The sequence below is a fragment of the Hippichthys cyanospilos genome, chromosome 14, assembly GCF_059441005.1.
Source record: "Hippichthys cyanospilos isolate Australia breed blue-spotted pipefish chromosome 14, RoL_Hcya_1.0, whole genome shotgun sequence".
NCBI lineage: Eukaryota > Metazoa > Chordata > Actinopteri > Syngnathiformes > Syngnathidae > Hippichthys > Hippichthys cyanospilos.
In genome coordinates this window covers 4,025,001-4,047,500 of record NC_142382.1, presented here as the reverse complement: position 1 = coordinate 4,047,500, position 22,500 = coordinate 4,025,001, and the positions used below count along the sequence as shown (strand labels likewise).

Below are 22,500 nucleotides of genomic sequence, written 5' to 3'. Positions count from 1 at the left end.
TCCAGTTTCTAAAGCAGCTCTACCTCACAAGGGTCGCAGGCTAGCTGGCGGCTATCTCAGCTGGTTTCGGCCAATAGGCGGGGGACACCCGGATTGGTTGCCAGCCAATCACAGGGCTCACAGAGACAAATAACCATTCACGCACCCAATCACACCGAAGGAGAATTTAGTGCGTCCAATTCACCGGTTTTTGGAGTGTGTTGGAGTGAGAGAACCCGCGCAGGCTCGGGGAGAACATGCAAACTCCACACAAGGAAGCCAGGCGGATTTGAACCGGGACTTTTGAAATGTGAGGCGGACGTGCAATTCGCTGCGCCACCAGTGAATAGGAAAATTTCCCTTTCCAATTTCCATTTCGTACCCGTTTTTGGTTATGTTACGCCTCTCGCATTGCATCTTGGGAGTGTACAGTATCCACCATCATTTGCTTCCATCTTGACTTGATGGCCGCAGGCGGCGGAACTAATGAAAGGCGTCGTCGATTTTCTATTGGCGAGATTCTCCGCTGCGAGTCGAGGACAAGTGAGGGATCTTCAAAGGTCACTCCGACATCGGCGTCTCCATCCTCGTTTCTCCCGATCGATGTCCGTCTGTCCGTTAATTAGCCCCGCTCAGTCTTTGTGAGTCTTCGCCTTTCGTGCTGCATATTGCGACCCAGGCGGAAGGATCACGCCGGGGAAGCAATTTAGCACCTAAACGGCGCTGTCCTCCGGCAGTGTCCCCGTCACCTCCCGATGACGGAACAATCCGTTAATCCCGCTTTATCTGTCAGCCCGTTTCAGCGCCAATTGACAGAGGTTCCAAATCCACTCGGGTGGGCTAAAAGGTTCCTGTGTTGGTGGACAAGATTGACTGTCGTCCCGCCGCAAGACGTCCTCAAGCGTCTGTCAGCGAGCGGCGCTAATCATAGTGTAGTTCAGCACGTCGTGTTATTGTCATATAATAGCCGTTTTGTGAGACTGGGTAATTGCATGTTTTCCTCTATGCTAAAAATGCACGCTAGGCTAACAACTAAAGACCGATCAATATTTTTCTCCACAGAAGATGAATGAGGGACAATCAGGCATGTTTTACCCCCTTCCAAAAAAAAAAAACAATGGGTCCGAGAGTTGACCCTTGAGGGACCCCACATTTCATGGTCATTGTCCTGTAGGGTAAATGTGCTATAGCAAAAAAAACAATGGGTCCAAGAGTTGACCCTTGAGGGACCCCACATTTCATGGTCACTGTCCTGTAGGGTAAATGTGCTATAGCAAGCTTATTCATTTGTGTCCACTCTGGTGGGCTTTTTTTTTCCATCACTATCTTTTGACTCAAGTCCTGTGCTCAGTAGAGGACATCCTGGAATTTCTAATGATGTCTCATGTCTTTTAGTGGGGTGGGACAAAGACACTCAGTAGGATGCTGCAAACAACAGGCACTTTTCTAGTTTAAAGAAGATGTGCCTGTCAATATGGTTACAGCACGTCTTCATGTGCTGCGCCACCATTTGTATTCAAATATTATTTGTGACTCTCAATGCTAACTGTTAACATGTAAATGGTGTTGTTTAAGATCTAGCTAAACTGACTTTGCTTTATTTTTAATACACATGTAAGTCCATTGGTTGTTCAAAAAGTAAGGTTCAATTGGGAGTGTCATAAAATTTAGATATATTTTTTTGTGTGGATATGCTCATTAATTGCCAAAAAGCCCTTTTACAACTGCAGTATGTAATTCGGTAAACGCTCGAGACATTAGTAGTTTTTCTAAAAGTAAAAATAAAATATATGCCTGCCAGTATTGTTATGTCTACATGTGTTGCACCACCGTATGTGTTAAAAAATTACTTGCTTTTAAAACTGAGACAATTCATTCTAACTGTTGTTTAACTTCTAGGTTAGATGATTTTGCTTTTTTTCATACATTTCAATCTATCTGTTTTTTTTTCATTGTTGTTAAAATAGAAAGCTTCAAAATGAACGCCATGAAATATTTTTTGGGGTAAATTTCTTTACTTTCCAAACTGCTGTTTTTACAACTGCCTTAATGAATTCAGTATGATTTTGTAAACGCATGTTAAAGTATGTCTACATGTGTTGCGCCACCATTTGTGTTCAAATACCATTCACCTTTAAAACCATGATGATTGATGCTAACTATTAGCATATAAATGTTCTTGTTTAAATCTAGCTAATAAGCCTCGATATTTTTAACGTTTTTATCTTTTTCTCAGAGTGACAGTTCCAGCGAGAGCGAGAGCGAGGACAACTTCCTGGTGCTTCCTCCTCGGGACTACCTGGGTCTCACCATCTTCTCCATGCTCTGCTGCTTCTGGCCTTTGGGCATCGTTGCCTTCTGCTACTCTCACAAGGTGGAACCATGTCTTCCAGCATGTCTTTACAGTCCGTCTTTTTTACTTTCCAGGTCATCTCGCTGACCCGTATTCCTTCCTCCCATTCGGCGTGATTGATTACGCTATAGCGTGGGCACTGAATGGCTAATTTGTACCGAATAGTGAGTAGATGCGGGCATTAGTCACAACTAATAGCCAAAGACGGCGTATCCTGAACGTAGCACGCAGTGACAATTACAATGGAGGGCATATTTTTTCATAGCTCACAAAAAACACCCAAACAAGCCATTCGTCAATGTCAGAGCCGTGACCTAATTGCCATGGCAACGAATGGCAGGGAGACAGAGAGAGATGTCTTGTTTTCTCGCCGCTAACTGTAGCCCAAAACACCTACTCAGGCACTCGCCATGGATGATGGCCAACTCGTTTCGCTCTTTTTTTTTTTCTGTCTTACTATACGTGGTGTTTTTTTGAGGAGGGTAAAAATACATTACGATACATTGTGGGGTTTTATTGGAATTAAAACTTTACTGCCATACATAGTTTTTTTTTTTGGGGGGGGGGGCAAAAAATAGTGCCTTATACATGGACATTTTGGAAGGAAAAAAAAAAACGCCTGGTCGTTTTCTAGGGGAAAAAATGCCTTACTACACCTGGTAATTTTCTGAAAAAAATGCTTACTATACATGGTCATTTCCAGGACAAAAAACACCTTACTATACATTTTCTTTTTCTGGGGGAAAAAAGGCTTCGATGTTGTTAGAAAATGACACTTTTTTTCCATATTTATAAAAATGGCACTTTTTTCCATAGGAAAACAACATTTGTTGTATGTTGTTTTGAAACATTTGAACATGTTGAAAACAATATTTGTTGTATGTTGCTTTCCTATGGAAAAAAGTGCCATAACAACATTTGTTGTTTTCCTATGGAAAAAAGTGCCATTTTTATCAATATTTGGATATTTTTGGGAGAAAAAAGCCTTACAGGTGAGAGGATATTGCCTTATTATACATGATGTTTTTTTTGCGAATGAATAAATAAAACTCTTCATTATATCATTTTTTTGCTTAAAAATACGCTTTACTATACATGGTCGTTCTCTCATGGGAAAAAAAGTCTTACTATCCATTGTTGTTTTTGTAGGAGATGCCTTATGATACATGGTCATTTTTTGCCAGAAAAAAAAGACTTAGTATACGTATCACCGACTGACTCCTGATTTTCTTTTTATTTATTTATTTTTTAATCCTCGCCAGACCGGCAAGGCCGTCGCAAAGGGAGACTTCTCCAGAGCGGGCATGAGCTCCAGGAGAGCGCTTTTCCTGGCCGTTCTCTCCATTACCATCGGCACGGGCATGTACGTGGGCGTGGTGGTGGCGCTCGTCGCCTACCTGTCCAAACCTGGACATGTATAACGCCGACAAATGGGAGCAGGGCTGACAGACTTCATCACTCCTGCGGGCTTGCTGGACAGAAAAAGAATCAAAATAAGTCATTGGATGCTGTACTTTCCTTGAATTTTTGGGATGAACGCTTCCTCCATCAAGACATCTTTCATTCATAATTGACGTAGTCCCTCTACACATAATTGCAGTTATCAAAATCGTGTTTTTATAAGATTAAGAAAAAAATGTAGGATATAGATTGTATTTGTGTAGACAAAGCTGCTGAGCAGTGGTCACTAGGGATATTTCTGTCTATTCTGTAATGTACACTGAATTAAATAAACAGTTTTGGCATGAAGAATCAAAATTTGCAAACGCAAGCGTTATTTGTCGGGGATGAGTGGGACGATAATGATTACGTACTAACTTATGTGCCACGTATTGAATCGTCTTTCTTACACACAAACATGAGATGAATTCTGATTAAAACTACAATATAAATAATAATGAAAAAAAAATCTATCTATCTATCTATCTATCTATCTATCTATCTATCTATCTATCTGTCTGTCTGTCTGTCTGTCTGTCTGTCTGTCTGTCTATCTATCTATCTATCTATCTATCTATCTATCTATCTATCTATCTATCTATATATATATATATATATATATATATATATATATATATATATATATATATATATATATATATATATATATATATATATACATAAGTTGTTATTTTTTGATTGTGGAAAAAATGCTGTATACATGGTCGTTTTTTGTGTGTGTGAAAAAAACGCCTTACTATACATGGTGTTTATATATATATATATATATATATATATATATATATATATATATATATATATATATATATATATATATATATATATATATATATATAAAAGTTGTTATTTTTTGAGTGTGGAAAAAATGCTGTATACATGGTCGTTTTTTGTGTGTGTGAAAAAAACGCCTTACTATACATGGTGTTTATATATATATATATATATATATATATATATATATATATATATATATATATATATATATATATATATATATATATAAGTTGTTATTTTTTGTATTTTTGTTATTTTTGTATTATTTATTTTGTATTTTTTGAGTGTGGAAAAAATGCTGTAAAATGCCTTACTATACATGGTGGTATTTTTTTGTGTGTGTGTGTGGAAAAAATGCCTTACTATACATGGTGGTATTTTTTTGTGTGTGTGTGTGTGGAAAAAATGCCTTACTATACATGGTGGTTTTTTGTGTGTGTGTGAAAAAAATGCCTTACTATACATGGTGGTATTTTTTTGTGTGTGTGTGGAAAAAATGCCTTACTATACATGGTGGTTTTTTTGTGTGTGTGTGAAAAAAATGCCTTACTATACATGGTTATTTATATATATATATAAAAGCTTTTATTTTTTGTGTGTGGAAAAATGCCTTACTATACATGGTCGTTATTTTTTGTGTGTGGAAAAAAATGCCTTATTCCATAAAAATTGCTGCAAGTTTTTTTTTGAGGCACTGTGGCTATCTATATGAAGACATTTGTTTTAATCGTGTCCTTGCGACATCCCGGATGTCAGTCATGCAGATATCGTTTGCCATTTCGGGCGCTGCCGACTATCTACTGACATCACTCACTGTCACCGCTCGAGGTGACTTTCGCAGCCAAAGTAAGAGGAGCCTCAGGAAAAACCGTTGCGCTGCAAAGTTCGAGTGTCATCATGCACTTTATTCCCTTCCGGCACTTGCACTCCTCGTTTGCATTTTTGCACCGGCTGACAGCCAATCACAAAGTTCGCCTTGGAAAATACAAAACAAACTTTGGGTAGCAATCGAAATACATGCAAAAACAAAACAATAACAATCAACATTTGAAACAGCAAACAAGAAAATTGAATTATTCGGAAAAATAAAAAATGACATAGAAGTTGAAACGTTTGAATTATTCAAACAATGTAAAAAGATAGAGCAAAAACATTATTTATACCTTTATTTGTTTACAAAATGTAATGAGAGGATAAAGTTGGAACACCGAAATTGCTTCAAAACCCCCAAAATTGGTCAATTTGGCCTTTCTATTCAAATACTATTTATAAAAATGGGAAAGGGAAAAGTAAAGAAGGAGGCAAGGACACAAAAAAATAAAGAAAAGTACGGAAGGAAGTACGGAAAACAAGAAAGGATGGAATATAATAAAATATGGAGTATAATATAACGCACAATAACCCAACTTCGGCTCGTTCATTGAAATGACAATGTATTTTTCCTTCAGAATCCAAAATTTGCCCTTTCTTGTCGCTTGCGTATATGTTATACATTTTACTTATTCGAAACCCTGACATTGGCTAGTATGATAAGCAAAGCCGTATTTCAGGGGAGCGCTTTTATGTTTCTTTGAAACATCCAGTGAGGTCGAGCGCGCCTTAAGGAAGAGCGCGGCGGGCCTCCGCCGGGCTGGTGATGTCGTCTCTCCAAACAAGCGTGAAATGTGACTCGATGGGGGGGCGAGAGAAGCGCTCTCACGGGCGGGGAGCTCGACGGGGCGCTGGAGTGGATCTCGTCGGGCCGGCCGCGTTTTCGGTCCCTCGGCGTTGCGGATTCAGGAGGAGGCTTCACCCACGCTCGCTAGGCTGCTTCTATTAGTCATCCGCCCCCGAGTGAACACAACACTTGCAGCTGCGCTGTCAGATCGCAACCTCTGCAAATATATAACAGCGGCGCAGCCGGGTCTTAAGACTCGGAATGATTCCGGCCTTGAAAATGTGATCATCGCGGCGGGTTTTAGGCAAATGAATTGAGGTGGGAGGATGTCAAATAGGTGGCAAAAGTCTTAACCGGCAACTGTCGAGGAAGTAAAAAAACAAAAAGGGACCTAGGGTTGACCCTTGAGGGACCCCACACGTTAATGATATATCACATGTTTGAGTGGAATTCAAGTCACTTTATTGTCTTATTGAGACGAAATGGACACAGATAAATAGAGGACTATCCCTTTAAGAGACCTGAGATTTACAACTATACATTTATACAAGGTGTTCATAAAGTATCCTTACAATCAAAACTATTTCTTGGAAAGGCAGTTGTTGAAAATGTGATCATCACGTTCGGTTTTAGGCAAATGAATAGAGGGGGAATGTCAAGTATGTGGTAAAAATCCTGTCTCAAGTCTGAATCATTAGCTATCAAGTGAGTAAAAAAACATAGGACCAAGGATTGACCCTTGAGGGATGCCAAAGTCAAGCCTTACTGCTTTACTATACATGGTGACCAATCTTTCCCAATAAACAATATCTGGACATTTTTAGAAGGCCTTGTAGAGGTCCTGCATACTAAGGATGCTCAATATAACCTTTTTTCAGACCAATGGCAGTGTGAATATTCAATTTATGAGTTGTCGCCAATACCGATACAGAGAATCGATACCTCTAGTACTCCCCTCCACCCCAAACAATGACAGGTTTTGGTTTCCAAACCCATTTTGGGGCACACGTCTCAGGAGCTCCCCCTGATTGGAGAAAGACTTTCATACGTAATAACATAAAAAAATAACATCAAACTGCCCAGTTCCGTACTGTGTACAATCTTTTAAATTAGAATCCCTCATTTAATCCGGTAGATGACACATACTCACATGCTGTTTGAAGCTCATCCGGAGATTATTCTCGCATGCACGCATTTAATGTATATTTGATTATTCCAGGGAGACTTTCTAGGTCAGCACCAGTGAGTCCACTAACAATGAATAGAGGATAGGGGAGGAAAAAAAAAAACACTTACTCAGCATTCAGCTCACAAGAGTCAAATACAGCTAGAGTCAGATTTACTCTTAGGGACTCTGTAATGGATGACTGGGAATATATTTGAAAGGAAATGAAATTGAAGCATTTGTGAAATGGGTTCCCGTCAGTCCATGTGACACTTTCTGAGATACACTTTTGCATTTTTTCCCCCTCTCGGAATACCGTGCTTAATAATCCGTGTGGAAGCAACAAATTCCAATCTTTAGCTTTGCATGCGGGCCCCCAACGAGCCCCCCACCCCTTCACCTCTGCGACTCACTTCCTACTCAAGTCTGTTATGCCATTTCCTCCAAGCGTAAACATTCACTAAGAGAGAGTAGAGAAAGAAGGAGGGAGAGAGAGAGAAACAGAGAAAGGGGGAATCTGAGAGAGAGAGGAAAAAGGGGGAACTTGAGAGAAAGACAGAGCGAAACGGTGAGAGAGTGACACACATAGACAGAGAAAGACATAAAAAGAGAGAGAGAAAGGGGGATAAGAGAGAGCGAAAGAAAGGGGGACTCTGAGAGAGACAGAGAGAGAGAGAGAAAGCAGGGAACCGAGAGAGACAGAGCGAAGGTGAGTTTGTGAGAGGGAAAAAGGGGGAACCAGAGAGAGAGAGACAGGGAGAGAGAGAAGGGGGGAAGCAAGAGAAACAGAGTGAGACGGGGAGAAAGGGAATAAGAGAGACAGAGCGAGAGAGGAAGGGGAGATACTGAGAGAGCAATAGAGACAGAGGATGTGAGACAGAGACAGGCATAGACAGAGAGAAAGGGGAATCAGAGAGACAGAGCGCCAGAGAGAGCGAAAGGGGAGAACCTGAGAGAGACAGAGAAAAAGACAGATAGAGACAGAGAAAAAGGATGGAAACAGAGGGAAAAAGTAAGGGGGGATCTGAGAAAAAGAGAGACAGGGCGAGAAAGGGGGACCCGAGAGAGCCAGACAAAGCGAGAGTAAGGCAGAGATAGACGGAAAGAGACAGACAAAAGGGGGGAATCAGAGGGAGAGAGAGAGGAATGGGAATCAGAGAGATGGAGAGATTGAAGGGGGGAATATGAGAGAGCAAGAGAGACAGAGAGAGTGATACAGAAAGAGACAGAGACAAAGAGAAAGGGGAGAATCAGAGGGAGGAAGAACGAGAGAACCTGAGAGAGACTGAGACAGAGAAAAAGGGGGAATCAGAGGGAAAGAGAGAGAAATGGGAATCAGAGAGATGGAGAGCGTGACGGGGGGAATATGAGAGAGCAAGAGAGACAGAGAGAGTGATACAGAAAGAGACAGACAAAGAGGAAGGGGAGAATCAGAGGGAGGAAGAACGAGGGAATCTGAGAGAGAGACTGAGAGAGAGAAAAGGGGGAACCTGAGAGAGCGAGGGAGACAGGCCGAGAGAGAGGTACGCAGAGAGAGAGAGACATTGAGAGAGAGAGCGAGAGAGAGAGAGAGAGTGAGAGGGGGGACTGGGAACCCGAGAGAGATCCAATGCAATCTAACAAGTGGGCTAAATCCCTACTGAAGTCGCGGGTACCGAATGCACCACGGTAGATTTTCTACCATTAGCAACTGGTGGCAAGCATGCATTATTTAGTTCTATGCGGCATTATTTTCAGATGGATCGCCGTTGTAAACCGGAACAATAACGCTCATTCTTTTTTATCTCTAATCATCAGCTTCATTCACGGAGGTCCACAATTCAGCCGAGTCCTTCTCTTGTCTCTTTAACGAGACGCATGGCCAGGTTTGCCCAGTTTTTTTTTTTTTTTTTTTTTTCGCACTTATCGAGTCTGGCACCTTGGTCGCACACGCACACTCTTTGCCAGGATGCTCTTGGCGCTGATAAGTGGTGTTGTCCTGCCTCACTGAGAGGAAAAAATAAATAGATAAGACAGGGACGTTGTTAATTGCTTTTACGAGATTCATAGGAGAAGGTGACGCCATTTTTTATTGGACGGGAACATGAAGCGGGAACCAACAAATGATGACAATAACATTTGATAACGTCATTTTCGATTAATATCGCCTTTTGTTTGCGTCCGGGTTTTGCCACTTCCTGTCGACTGGAAATGACATCACGGTTGCTCGACCAATCGTGGCTCGGCTAAGAAAATTTACGGGCGAGCCGTGATTGGTCATTACCCTAATTCTGAGCAACTATGATGTCATTTTCAGTTGACAGCTAGTGGCAAAATAACTGCACCTGAGATTCATTAAAACATGCGGGATAAGGGCTTGAAGGTCATTCAAGGTCACTAGAAGGTCGCCAGAGGTCACCAGACATTAGCTTGTACTGCATTTGTCCCAAAAAACTTTTGAACACTTTCAAAATGTCCTTGCAACTTAATGTTTGGCAAATTTTGATCTTTAAGCCCCTCGTCCACTGAGAAGCTGTTTCAAGGTCACCAACAGGTCACCAAAATGTCACCAGAGGTCACCACAATCACAAAGAAGTTTTAATTCAATATTTTGTGACCTTTAAGCTCCTTTCGATCAGAGAGGCAAAAGCTTGTGAGTGTACGCAAAGGTAAGCAATGTTTTTATCTCCTCAGGGTTCTTTCAAGGTCACCAACAGGTAACCAGAGGTCACCAAATTGTCACCAGAGGTCGCCTGTACTGTTTTCACAAAGAAGTTTATAATACATTCAAAATGTTGGACTTCTGACAAGTGTTCGCAAAGGTAGCAGATCCTTTGATGTACTCAGAGCTCATTCAAGGTCACTAGAGGTCGCCAAAGTGTCACTAGAGCATCCAAGGTCACTAGAGGTCGCCAAAATCACTAGAGGTTCCTGGAGGTTGCAATGGTCAAAGAAACTTTGAACACAGCAAAAAGAGTACAGGCCCTGCACCTTCTGGTCACCTTATGAAGATCCCTGTGTAGGGAAATGAAGTTCATTCAAGGTCACCAGAGGTCACCAAAAGTACATTGAACGTGAGTACACTAGACATTGCTCTTATTGCAAGAGAATTTTTTGTCAACAGGAAATGGCAGTACAAACAAAATGGCCGCCCCCAGGGAGCAAGTTATGTTAACCTATTGTATGAAATCGTGCCAATTATTATGTTTTTTTTGTTCTATTCACTGATCTTTTTGCTTCAATTAAATCATACAATATGTGCCTTGCTTCAGTACTTTTTTTTTTTGGTGCGGTAATTTGGAAAGGTTACGACCTGATGGATGATGCAAGCAGCCAGTTAGGACTAATCATTTAGCCATAATCTCCACAGCGCCGCCATTAATCCCCACACTGCTGACAGTCTCATCTCTGCAGGCCTGATGACACATGACAAACATTGATCAACACATTAGATCATGTCGTTTCAAAACGCAGATTTTTTTTAACCCTATCCGACCTTATATGAACCGTTTCAAGACTTACTTTAGTAAAAAGTCAGTAAACTATAATATATGTGTATGTTAATGTTAATGTTTTGAACGCCAATGTAGGCATTCTTTTTTGGTAATACTGCTGTGACATCATGCGGTCAATTTTGGTACTGCAACAAAAGCAACATACATTGTTTTACTTCTGCATACTAGGAATGTGGAAACAAAATGTACATTTTGACGAAAAAAAAATAATCGAGATAAATAGTTGTATATAGAGCTGTATATAAAGTATAAATATTTCATTTGATCTCAACTGTATGTTATGAGCGCACTAAGAGAACACAAAAATGTGAACAAAAAAGTCGAGTGACAAAGGCATTCAAAATAATAGATTTTTTTAAATGTTATACACACCAATTTGCTGATGCGACGTAATATCTTGGTTATAGTTTAATCCACGAATTATTGTCAACAAAAATAATATGGAGATATGAACACAAAAAAAGGTTCTTGTGGAATTTTTGATTTAAATATTGAGTTAAAAATTGCGAAATGAGTTAATACCAAGATGCTTTTGAGACATCGACTTCTCCATTGTAGAGGTAATAATCTGCGTGAGATAGAAATATCCGAATGCATTTGAATGCACCTCGTTTCGTGCACACTGCGAGAAGTCAACAGTGTTGCTAGCTGCTAGCTTCCAATGTTCCATGGCCTACAATGCGTAATTAACTTTTTTTAATTTAACTATGGCTTTTACTTATTTACCTTTATGAATTGTATGGCTGAGTGATTCGTATCATTATTTATATTATTAGTCGTACTTTAAAGCACTGCTTGTAGGCAAAAGCTATGTAAAAAAAATCCTCTTTTAATCGAAAATCGCGGTTAGCAGCACAGTATGTGGAAATTTCAAAATTAAATAAAAACAAACATAGAGAAACATAAAACGCCGGCGACGTTTAATAGTGATCGATCTAAACGACAAAATCCGATTGAAAAAGTCGTATTTGTAGTTCTCAACAAAGTCAGCAGAGGGCAGTATTACACCGCCGCAGCACCCTGACGTCACCCCGGCAACAGCACGTCTCTATTTTGATTCGACTCGAGCCGAGGGACGTCCCAAAATGAGCTGCATGCACTCATTAATCTCACCAATGTCAATCATATTGCTCCAAGGGAAATTGAATGTTAATATTGCATTAGTGAAAATCTTCCCATAAAGCCCCGCCTGATCTCACGCCGGCCGCACGGATCGAGATGATCTTGTGCGGGTCTTTGGCCACTGCGAATGGTTTTGCAGTGTAAACAGCTGGATCTTGCGCAAATCTGATCTATCATAACCTCTTCTTCTTTCTCCCGGAGGATTAAATAGATTTGCACTTAGAGGACTAATCCTCACTCGGTTGCATGTCTTGGCCTCAATAGATGAATTTGGCTGCAAGTTTGGAGAGGAGGGCGGAAAATAAAAGCGCGTTTGAGGGATGATGACTCGCTTGAAATGGGATCTGAAAATACGCCGCATTAAAAGTGAGTGGGGTTAAAAGGTACTTAAGGGGTTAAGAAATTTTCAGATCATCTCAAATGTTTATTCAGCAAGGAAATGGAGACTTGATAGTAATGACAACGTTTTCCACGCATTTTTTTCCTTAAGAATGTTATTAAATCGCATTGTTGGGTTTAGTTATTTTTAGGATTTTAGGAAGTGCTGAAACGTATTTTAATACAGTGTATAAATCACATTTGAACGATATATACACGTATCATAAATAAAAATGATTAAACTAATTGGATATACATATCATTAAAATGCGTTTTATCTATGAATACAGTGTATAATTATAAATATACTACATGCATTTGTTTGTTTTCTCTTCATTTATGATACTTTTTTGCTTTTTTTGTTTTTATTTCAATTACATTTAATAAACTATGTTTTAAAAGTAGTAAAACTCCTCATATGATATATGTATTATATAATTTATATAGATAATTCCATATACCATGTAATTTTATTTATATACTTACAGTTATACACATATTTAAAATATTTATATACACTTATATGGAAGTGTATTTATTTTACAAAGTGTTAGGTATATATATATATATATATATATATATATATATATATATATATATATATATATATATATATATATATATATATATATATATTATATATATATATATATATATATATATATATATATATATATATATATATATATATATATATATATATATATATATTTTTTTTTTTTTTTTCTTGGTGAGCGGAAGTGGCCTTCAAGTAGCTTGATAGAAGACATTTGAAGGCAGAAGCATCGCGAAGTCAATAAGTCATTCTTTGGCTGTAGATAAGAGGATGTTAGAGGAGCTTAAGTGTTGGCTGTTAAAGCGATTTCAAATGAGATATCCTGTGCTTGTGGCCAACGCTTTCGCTGTGTTTTTGCGCAGCCCCTCCCCCTCCCCTCCAATTTCATCTGAAATTGAAGGCTCTCAACTGCGACGGATTATGGGAGCTAACCCAGGCATGCAACTGGGGGAGAAAGGGAGGGGGGGGGGGGGGGGGGCTGTGCTAATGAGGCGAGCCAACAGTGCATCAACAAGTAGCTTCTGCTTTTCGTTGTCAAACCAGTTGAGGCAGAAGAAGAGTTTACCGACACCAGAAAGTCACATTTAATAATAAAAGATGTTCTATTTTTTTTTTTTTTTTACGCTTTGTGAGTTATACATTTTTGGAAGTGAAACTACTCAAACTGTGCCATGGAATACATCAGTTATAGAAAGCAGCGGTTCTCAAGCTGAGGTCAGGGGACCCAAAAGGGTCCATGAGCTGAAACTTGAGGTCCAAAAAAAAGAATTGGAAATTATTCAACATGTCCTCGCATTTCAATCGAGATTGATGGACAGGCGTTTTTTTTTTTTTTTTTTTTTACCTCCTCTGGGCCAAATAAAAGTTCTAATATGATCATGACATGTCACATACTGACTTTTTTTTTTTTTTTTACATTCTCAGGGGCCCCTGAACCCCCCAAATTTGAGAACCCCCGCTATAGAGCATAACAGAGCAACAACTGCCTTCTCCCTTTTATCAGAGGATAAGATGTTCGGCATTGAAAATGTCCCCATTCGGGACAGAAAACAGCAAATGTCTGGAAGTGGACCAAAAACCAAAAAAAAGTGCGTTTGAATCTTCTGACGAGCGTCCGGCCGCGGGCTGCTTTAGAAGAGCCGATGAGGGGTGAGCGTCCCGCCTCGAATGTTGAGTTTTTAAGGGCTGGGCGGCTCCGGGACGGGACTCTTAGGGACGGCGGTCTTCTCCCGCTCGTCCTCGTCCAGTCTGTCGTGACAAACGGTCCCGAGCACTTTGGCGCTGTGCTCCTGCGCTTTGGCCCGGAGGACAGCGATGCTGTTCTCTCTCAGTTCCTCTTTAGAAATGGCCGAGTCGCCCTTGGACCTCCGTTCGTCCGCCTCGGGGTCTTCGGCCCTCTGGGAGTTGGGCGGCGGCGGGGGCGGGTCGTCGCACTTGGGGGCCGGCGGCTGAGGGGGCGCCGGGGTCTCCATGGACTTTTTGTGCATCCCTGCAAAGAGTTGCGGGCATTCAGATTTAGAATAGCGTCTGCTGAGGGGTAAGCCATCTTGAACTGAAAACAGCAAGCAAAAAAGGTTGGGCTTTAGAACAGAAGGTTGCAAAAGACGGCAGCAGTGAAGGAACGGGCTCATTCGATGGGATGGAGAACATGACGCTCATACGCGACTTGAAGTCTTGGCTAAAACGGAAGGATGCTAAGTACTGCAGAAAGGCAGCAACATGGGTTCAAAAAAAGACGGGAGGCAAAAAAAAGGTAGAAAGGAAGAAAAAAGGAGGGAAGGTTAATGAAGGAATGGTTAAAGGAAGAAGAAAAGACAGGAAGGAAGGACAAGGAAAGAATGGGCAGTAACACGGGTAGAAAGATTGAAAGGAGTGAAAAAAGGAAGGAAGGATGGAAAAGAAGAAGAAAAGGAAGGAAGGAAGGGAGAAAGCAAAGAAGAAAGCAAAGATGGATGAAAGCAAGTAAGTGGGGTAGTTTAGGAGGGAGGAAGGAAGGAAGAAGTATGAAGAAAGGAAGGAAGGAAGGAAGGAAGGAAGGAAGGAAGGAAGGAAGGAAGGAAGGAAGGAAGAAAGAACAAAACAAAGAATGACAGGAAGGAAAGAAGGAAGGAAGCAAGGATGGATGCAAGAAAGTCAGGAAGGCAGCCTAGGAGCGAGGGGGGAAGGAAGAAAGGAAGGAAGAACAAAAAAGGAAGACAGAGGAAGGAAGGAAGGAAGGAAGGAAGGAAGGAAGGAAGGAAGGAAGGAAAGAAGAACAAAAAAGGAAGGGAGAGGAAGGAAGGACAAAACCAAGAAAGGAAGGAAAGAATGAAGGAAGAACGAGGCAAAAGAAGTAAGGAAAGACGAATCCAAGAAAGGAAAACAAGAACTAAGGAAGGAAGGAAGTGTGAAACAAAAGAAGGAAAGAAGGAGAAAATGAAGGTAGCTTAGAAGGAAGAAAGAAAGGGAATCTAGAAATCTAGAAAAAAAAGAGCTTGAAGGCATCCCAGTTGGACATAACCAGAATCAGTTGAGGTGAAGGACATTTCCTCAAGTTGTTTCCTTTTGTGTAAAAGTTGCGTTGGGCGCTCCACTTCCTGTTTATATTCAGACTATTTTATGCTTGAGAAGGACGAAAACTTCACTGTTGAAGCTTGACTAACTTATTCCTGCCTTCAGCGTAGCTTCCACGCTCCGCAGCAGAGGTGTCCAATCTTTTTCCTCCCTTTTTTTTTGAACTGCCAAAATAGCTTCCTAGTTCCGCAATTTACAAGATTTTGGACGTAAAAAAAACATATTAGATTTGACTTTTTTTAAGATACACCGCAGACCGCTCAAAAACAAACTGAGGGCCGCAAATGGCCCCCGGACCATAGTTTGGAGACCACTTCTCTACGGGATGCAACAGCTTCTCCGATAAATGTCTCAGAAAATCTTTGCGGACTTGTGAAAGAAAATCGGTCGCTAGTCTACAAGATCGAAATTACACACGCGAGCAAAAAACTAATCCTAGCTAGCAGAGCGTAGCGTAGCGTAGCTAGCGGCAAGTAAATAAATGCAAAATTCCGGATGTCAACGATGGAAATGGAGATGGATGATTTGAGGATGGGGAGGACGAGGAGGAAGGCGACCCACCTAGCAACCAGGGGGCGCAGGACTCCATGATGCCGTCCTTGGCCGACTTGAGGATGGACTCGGGCAGAGGGATGGAATGGCGGACCATGGCGCCGTACAGGCCGTACTCGGCCATGACGGTGCTGCGACCCCAGCACTTCTCTCGCTTCCTCCATTTGGCTCGCCGGTTCTGAAACCACACCTGGAAACACACGACGTACCTCTTTACCGTTTGCTCGGGGCCGTTTCTCACTTTGGACATGTGACGTTCGCACGCCGATACGCAATTGGTCTAAACTCTTTGCGACTGTGATGTCATGTCCCCGGGTCACTTTGACCCGATGCATTTTTACTTGTCCTAACATCCCAGAAATGTGTGACATCAATTATTTAACACAGTTATAGTTAATTTCTTTGGAACAATAATGTGTCTGGGTCATTATGACCCAGGAGTGTGTTCATTTGCCCTGAATTCTACCCTTAACACATTTTTCTGTGAGTATAATGCTACTAAAAAACAAATGTTGTGATTTATTTTTATCCCTGAGGGAAAACAGTAATATTTTTGGGTCATTTTAACCTGTGTATAACTTAAAAATGTTATGAATATACAGTATATTATGTTAGTTTCTTGTTAACAGCAAAAATGGTTCTGGGTCAATATGACCCGGAAATATTTTCAGTAATTCTAAACTGTCAAACTAATTTTTGTGTTGAGTATAATAATACTAAACAACAAATGAATTATTTTTACCCGTGAGAAAAAGAAGTAATATTTGTGGGTCATTTTGACCCATCTTTAGCTAAATCATGAAAAATGTTTAAATCCACTGACAAAAATGTGTGCAAATGCCTTTTATCAGCTACGTTGGTGACATGTAGCCAATTACTCATGTCAAAGAACAAAAACAAAATAAAAACAGAACAAAACAAAAAAAAAATACAATTTAAAATTTACTGCACAATTGAAAGGGTCAATTTGACCCACAACATAACAGGAGGGCTAGTTAATATTCCGTTGACAATATATTAATCAGGATGTCAACTTTAGATTAGTTGGACTTAATAGAACTTATTACGACTGAGAATTTTGGGGGGTTGACTTATCTATAACTCATTCAATCCCAAAGACGTATTTATACGTTTTTTTTTGTTTTTTTTTAGTAGAACATTCAATATTCATTGCACAGGTTCCGTTCTCGAAAATCCCCTCAGTAACCAAAACCCCAAATACCTCAGTCCTTAATGAACTAAATTTAATGTTTTAACTGTTAAAAGCATAACAAATGTCTTTGGGATTGAATGGGTTAATTTAAAGGGGAAGTCAAACCAATAATTTGTTGTATACAGTCCCATTAGTCTTAAAAACACATTCTGATTAATATGATTTCTTTTCATATAGTTTTTATTGAGCAGAGACGTATAAAGATCGGGTATTTTAATTCAAGTTAAGTCTCTCGTAAGTTTTTGCCAACCCGGCCGGAAAATTGGTCCGACTCGAATCACGTCATGTGACTCGGGTCCCCCAACTTGCTGGATGATAAAGTGTTCTCAATATGGCAATGATAAGTACACTTTCAATCATTATGGAAACAGCAATCTGGAACTCATTAGTCACGATAGACCTGTTAAGAGTTGTACACACCGGAGAGGCACAAAATGACCAATTAGTCCATTAGCTGATCACTTCAATTTTGCCTAATTAATTGTTGATTAATCAAGTCTTGAAGTGATTGAGGCAAAAGGGGGGCAATATTTGGCTAATCGTTTGTGGGCTGAATGGGTAGAACACGACAGCTGGGGTGAGCGTCTGTTTTCTGAGTTTGGTCATGTGACATTTGTAAGCTGAGCTGTGATTGGTTGTTAACTGAGCCTTGCAATTGGCAAAATGGTGGCCCACTGAGATGGGTAAAATCAACTAAATAGAAATCAGAATGCTGTGGATCAGTGGTGGGGCTTATGTCTGTTATTGCATTATTTTTTAGTTATATTTTAAAACGTAACTACTGTATTTGTTTTCGAAAATCAAACCGGATGTTGTTGCGTTAGACACTTCCTGTTTAGCAACTAGGAACCTCCGCAAGAAAAACTAATCCTTATTTTTCATCACATTTACCTCACTATTCTTCTTGATAAGAGAACAAAAGCGACAAGGAAACAAAATCCCACTTTGTAGTTTCTGCTGTATTTTTGGGAACGTAACCCTAATGTAAAATAATATTTTATAACTGAAAAACTGTCTTTTCTTTTAAAAAGTCGACCGAATTTCGTTGCGTCAGGCACTTCCTGTTTAGCACCTTGCAACGAACATCCGCAAGAGAAACTTTGGTAATTAGGCAAGGACTGTATTGCAAATATTTTGCGTGGTAGACCCAGCATGAATTGAATGCAGTTTGTTAGTTGTAATTTTGTTTTAGTTCACTCACGATTATCATCTAACATTAGCATTCAAAAGATTCATTTTTGCTTGCTGGCAGTCAATGAGTTGAAGCACGAACGATTAGCATATTGTTAGCGTTTAGCTTTGAGATAGCTAAGGCAGACTAATGATGTAACTTTTGTTACAGTTTTACACCTATGAATTGGATTGTATATGAATAAAACGTAAGAGAAAAAAATCATAAGCAGAAGTTATTGAAGAAGAGGGCCCTTGCTAACCGGACGTTAACGGAACCGGAAGTTGAAAGGAGGAGCAACTACCTAGGGGGCACACCGGCCTGATTGAAAAATAAGTTAATTTCGGCCCGATCGATGGCGGCCAGGCGGGCAAATATCACGGGAAATTAAACCAGCGGGACTCGGGGGAGCAACGCCATTGACCCGCGCTAATAAATTCAATGTAGTTATTTCATTTGAGATCCGCGCGGCAGCATCCGAGCCGGTCCCATTTAACTAATTACGCTCAATGAGCAAAAAAAGGGGTGTTCATTTTTATTTAGCAGAGGAGCAAGCCTGGTCCTATGAATTGATTTATTTATTTGCATGCGGTATTATTTATCGGGCGCTGTTGCGGGGCCTTAATGAGAAACGAGATTAAAAGGCGGGCTCGTGCAGGCAGATGGATGGTGCAGGGGTCACGCCGCAATCTTCTCCCGCCTTGATCGCTTGATTAGGTCGTTAGTGTCTGCTTCCACACAACAAATTGTTTCACTTTCCGAGTGAGCCTGATGAGAAACGATGTGTCCTGCGGGCCTGCACGGGCCGGGGGAAGGCATCACTCATTTCTCGCAAGAGATGAGCCACGTCCACGTGAAAGGTGCACGGAAGAGAGGAAGTGTGCAAACGTCGCCGATTGAGAAACTCAAAGAAGATATGCATCAATTAAGATCGGTTATGGAAATCCCTTGATTCTGCAATGTTTATAATTGTGCTTGTCATTCGTTCCTCTCGTGCATTCATAACGAAAATATTAGAAACATGCATATGCAGTCACAATAAAACCGACATTTTCCCTCGGACAGTAACAATCAAAATTGATGCTGTGGTTTATATATATATATATATATATATATATATATATATATATATATATATATATATATATATATATATATATATATATATATATATATATATATATATATATATTAGTGATTTTATAGTGTTTTGCAAATGCACCCAATAAAGTGTTGGGTGATGTACATTCATTCTCCATCACTCACGCAGGAAAAAAGCAAATAAAAAAACAATCAAAATAGTCGTACTAATCAAGCACAGTTTTAAATCCTATCAAATAATATTCTTTTCCAAAGCAGACTACTTCATTTGCATTGCAGCTCTACAGTTTTTCTAATACTGCAAAAATCGGATTAAAAAAATACATGTTGTTATAGCCATCCCAAACAGGACATTATTTCAAATAGACAGTGCAGAAAATGCGTAAAAAATAAGATTCAGCTACTGTTTTGATGTGTAACGTGTCACAAAATCCAACAGATGGAGATCAACGTTTTCTAGAATTAAAAGGAATATTTTGTCTCATTTTGGATCAACACAAAGATAATCAGCCTGCTTTCATACAGGAATAAAACCATATTTTTAGTTGAGAGGCTGAAATTCTAACGAGCTCTAACAAGTTACGATCTCTTAAGGATTAATTTTGATCAAAAAGGACTCCATTTGCTTAACATCTAGTCTTTGATTAATCGACGCACTTCTATAGACTGTTATGGTGCTACAGACAAAAAAAACGGGTCAATCAACAGGTGACAATAGAATTCATATTCCAGCGTTTAATAAATTCGTAGATTTAATTAAAAAAATAGGAATTTCAGACTATAAATGACTAAATATAGCAGCAAAATGTTACAAGTGAAACCGGAAAAAAAACGACGTATAAGATCAAGGATCTTTGCGAAGGTGTGTGTGCGAGTCTGACCTGTATTCTGTCTTCAGGTAATTCCGTTTTCATGGCCAGCATCTCTCGCGCGTACACGTCAGGATAATGGGCCTCGTTAAAGGCCTTCTCCAGCTCCTCCAGCTGGTACGAGGTGAAAATGGTCCTGTTTGGACGCAAGTCAACAAAACACACCCACGCTCAAAATCCAACTCCGATTTGGGTGGAATTACAAGAAAGAAAAAGTCTTTCAACGAAATCGATTCAGTGTAATTATTTCAAACATAGAATTGAATATAGTTAAAAAAGAATTACCAAGATTGAGGATTATGCTTGTGTCTACAGTAACAAAATACATTTAGCAAATTCTGAAGAATCAATCATCAGTTAAAGCATTCCGGAATTAAAAAAAAAACGTCAGAAAATGAATTTTATTTTATTCCAATGCGGACGGAATCAAGTGAAAGCATCACTGACCTGTGGCGTCTTTTCTTGCGTTTCTTGCTCTGAGCTATTGAATTCTTTGACTGTTTTCTTTCACCAGAAGACAAATCGTCCGAGTCTGCGTGGACAAGGAAAAGGACAAATGGTCAATATGCGACATATTTTACTTGGGAAAATACAAGACAATTACAAGTGAGTAGACGCTAATAAGGCGTTTTAGCAATTCGATTGCGATAAAATGAACGATTTTTGAGTTGTTGTTTTTTTTCGGGTGGGGGGTGCTGACCGGAGCTCGCAGACTGGCCGGCGTCCAGCATCCGGGCCGCAGAGGAGGCGTTGCGCGGCTGCAAGTGCACAACATCCTGCGGCTCCAGCACGCCGTCCAAAAACGCGGGCTGTCGGTAAAAGGCCGGGATGCCACCGGGACCGAGGAACCCCACCCCGGCGTGGCCCAGCACCGAGCTGGCGGCGAGGAGATGCGCCCCCGGAGGCAAGGAGCTCCTGAGCGGGCTCCGGGGTGCCGAGGACGGCTCCTTGTTGAGCCCCAGGATCTCCTGGATGCCGAAGCCCGTGCACCTGCTGGGCGGGTGGATGACGGTGGTCTTGGCCGCTTGCTGCTGGCTGCTGCCTCCGTTTGCACCCGGAGGAAGTCTTCTGCTCTCCGCGGGGTTCAAAGTTGTCGACAACAGGGCGCCTTGTTTGCCCGTCATTTTTTTTTTTTTTTTGGTGGATCTAACAGGCTGCTCCCCAGTGCATGGTCCTCTGTGCACAAGTGCAAGCGGGAGCTTCTTTACAAAATGGTCCCTTTATCCAACAGGTCCATCCCGACGAGAGGCAGGGCCCGGCAGCCAATCAGCAGCGAGGATTCAGGATTCCTGTGGATCAGCATCGATGCATTTCGACAGCCGCCCTTTGCTCACGCTCATAACATCTCATGACAGAAAACACACTATTTACGATGGGAAATGACATAAGTGCGTTTCAAAATCTCGCCATGTTTTTTCTGCATCTTATAAATGCTAAATGATTACCAGATGACTTGTGTGTGTGTGTGTCGCTATTCATAACACGCAAATAATAAAAAAGCACGACAGGTGGAGCGAGAACGTGAAGCCAACATGCTTATGAGCGCTGATTTTGTTGCATATACGTGGCCCATCGCATCACGTGCTAATCCCACAGATTCAAGAGCGGCAGATGAGACACATGCGCAAAACAGGATGCAAAATGGCCTCGGCATCACATCATAAAATGATCATAACAATATGCACCTGCATGTGGCCTAATGGCATTTATTCAATTATATATTTCCGTGAACAGTAATCAATTTATCATTGATGACAATAAATAAATACGTATACTGTATTAAATATCGTGTGTTTCTTTTACCAACAAAAAAAATATATATATTTTGGGAAAAATATTGTTTTTCTTGGCCCATTCCTTATTTGTTCTATAAAGAGAGAGAAAAAAAGATAGCCGTTATAAAAAGACCTTACGAACGAAGTGTAAAACGAACCTAATTACGAGTTAAAAAAAATACGAACCCTATATCGTCATTTTGAACCAATTTTCTGGATTGCGGAGTGCAACGCCCCCCCAAAACAAACAAACAAACGAAATATTGTATAAGACAACCTCGAAAATAGTGCTGCTTTTTGTAAAACAACCCAAAAGTTTGGGTCACC

General features: G+C 40.4%; 2 protein-coding genes across 3 annotated transcripts in view; one reads left to right on the top strand and one right to left on the bottom strand.

Moving 5' to 3' along the window:
- Nucleotides 1-4,090, top strand: part of LOC148412607 (synapse differentiation-inducing gene protein 1-like) — an 11,284-nt gene extending 7,194 nt beyond the window's left edge. Inside the window, exons 3-4 of the mRNA XM_088433352.1 lie at nucleotides 2,216-2,353; nucleotides 3,595-4,090. Of these exons, the coding sequence (XP_088289478.1) occupies nucleotides 2,216-2,353; nucleotides 3,595-3,753 (297 nt within the window). The 3' untranslated portion in view covers nucleotides 3,754-4,090. The remainder of the gene's footprint in view (nucleotides 1-2,215; nucleotides 2,354-3,594) is intronic.
- A 9,409-nt stretch (nucleotides 4,091-13,499) lies between these two features.
- vsx2 (visual system homeobox 2) lies at nucleotides 13,500-22,056 on the bottom strand. Of its 2 annotated transcripts, none has more exons than XM_088434051.1 (5): nucleotides 21,099-22,056; nucleotides 20,846-20,930; nucleotides 20,411-20,534; nucleotides 16,054-16,234; nucleotides 13,500-14,491 (listed from the first exon to the last, which is right to left on the bottom strand). In XM_088434051.1, the coding sequence occupies exons 1-5, from the start codon at nucleotides 21,520-21,522 to the stop codon at nucleotides 14,118-14,120; spliced, it is 1,188 nt and encodes a 395-aa protein (XP_088290177.1). In that variant the 5' UTR covers nucleotides 21,523-22,056; the 3' UTR covers nucleotides 13,500-14,117. The 2 variants fall into 2 exon arrangements, with proteins under 2 accessions (XP_088290177.1, XP_088290178.1); XM_088434052.1 differs by having other exon boundaries at nucleotides 13,500-14,428; nucleotides 21,099-21,850.
- Between the last annotated feature and the right edge of the window lie 444 nt (nucleotides 22,057-22,500).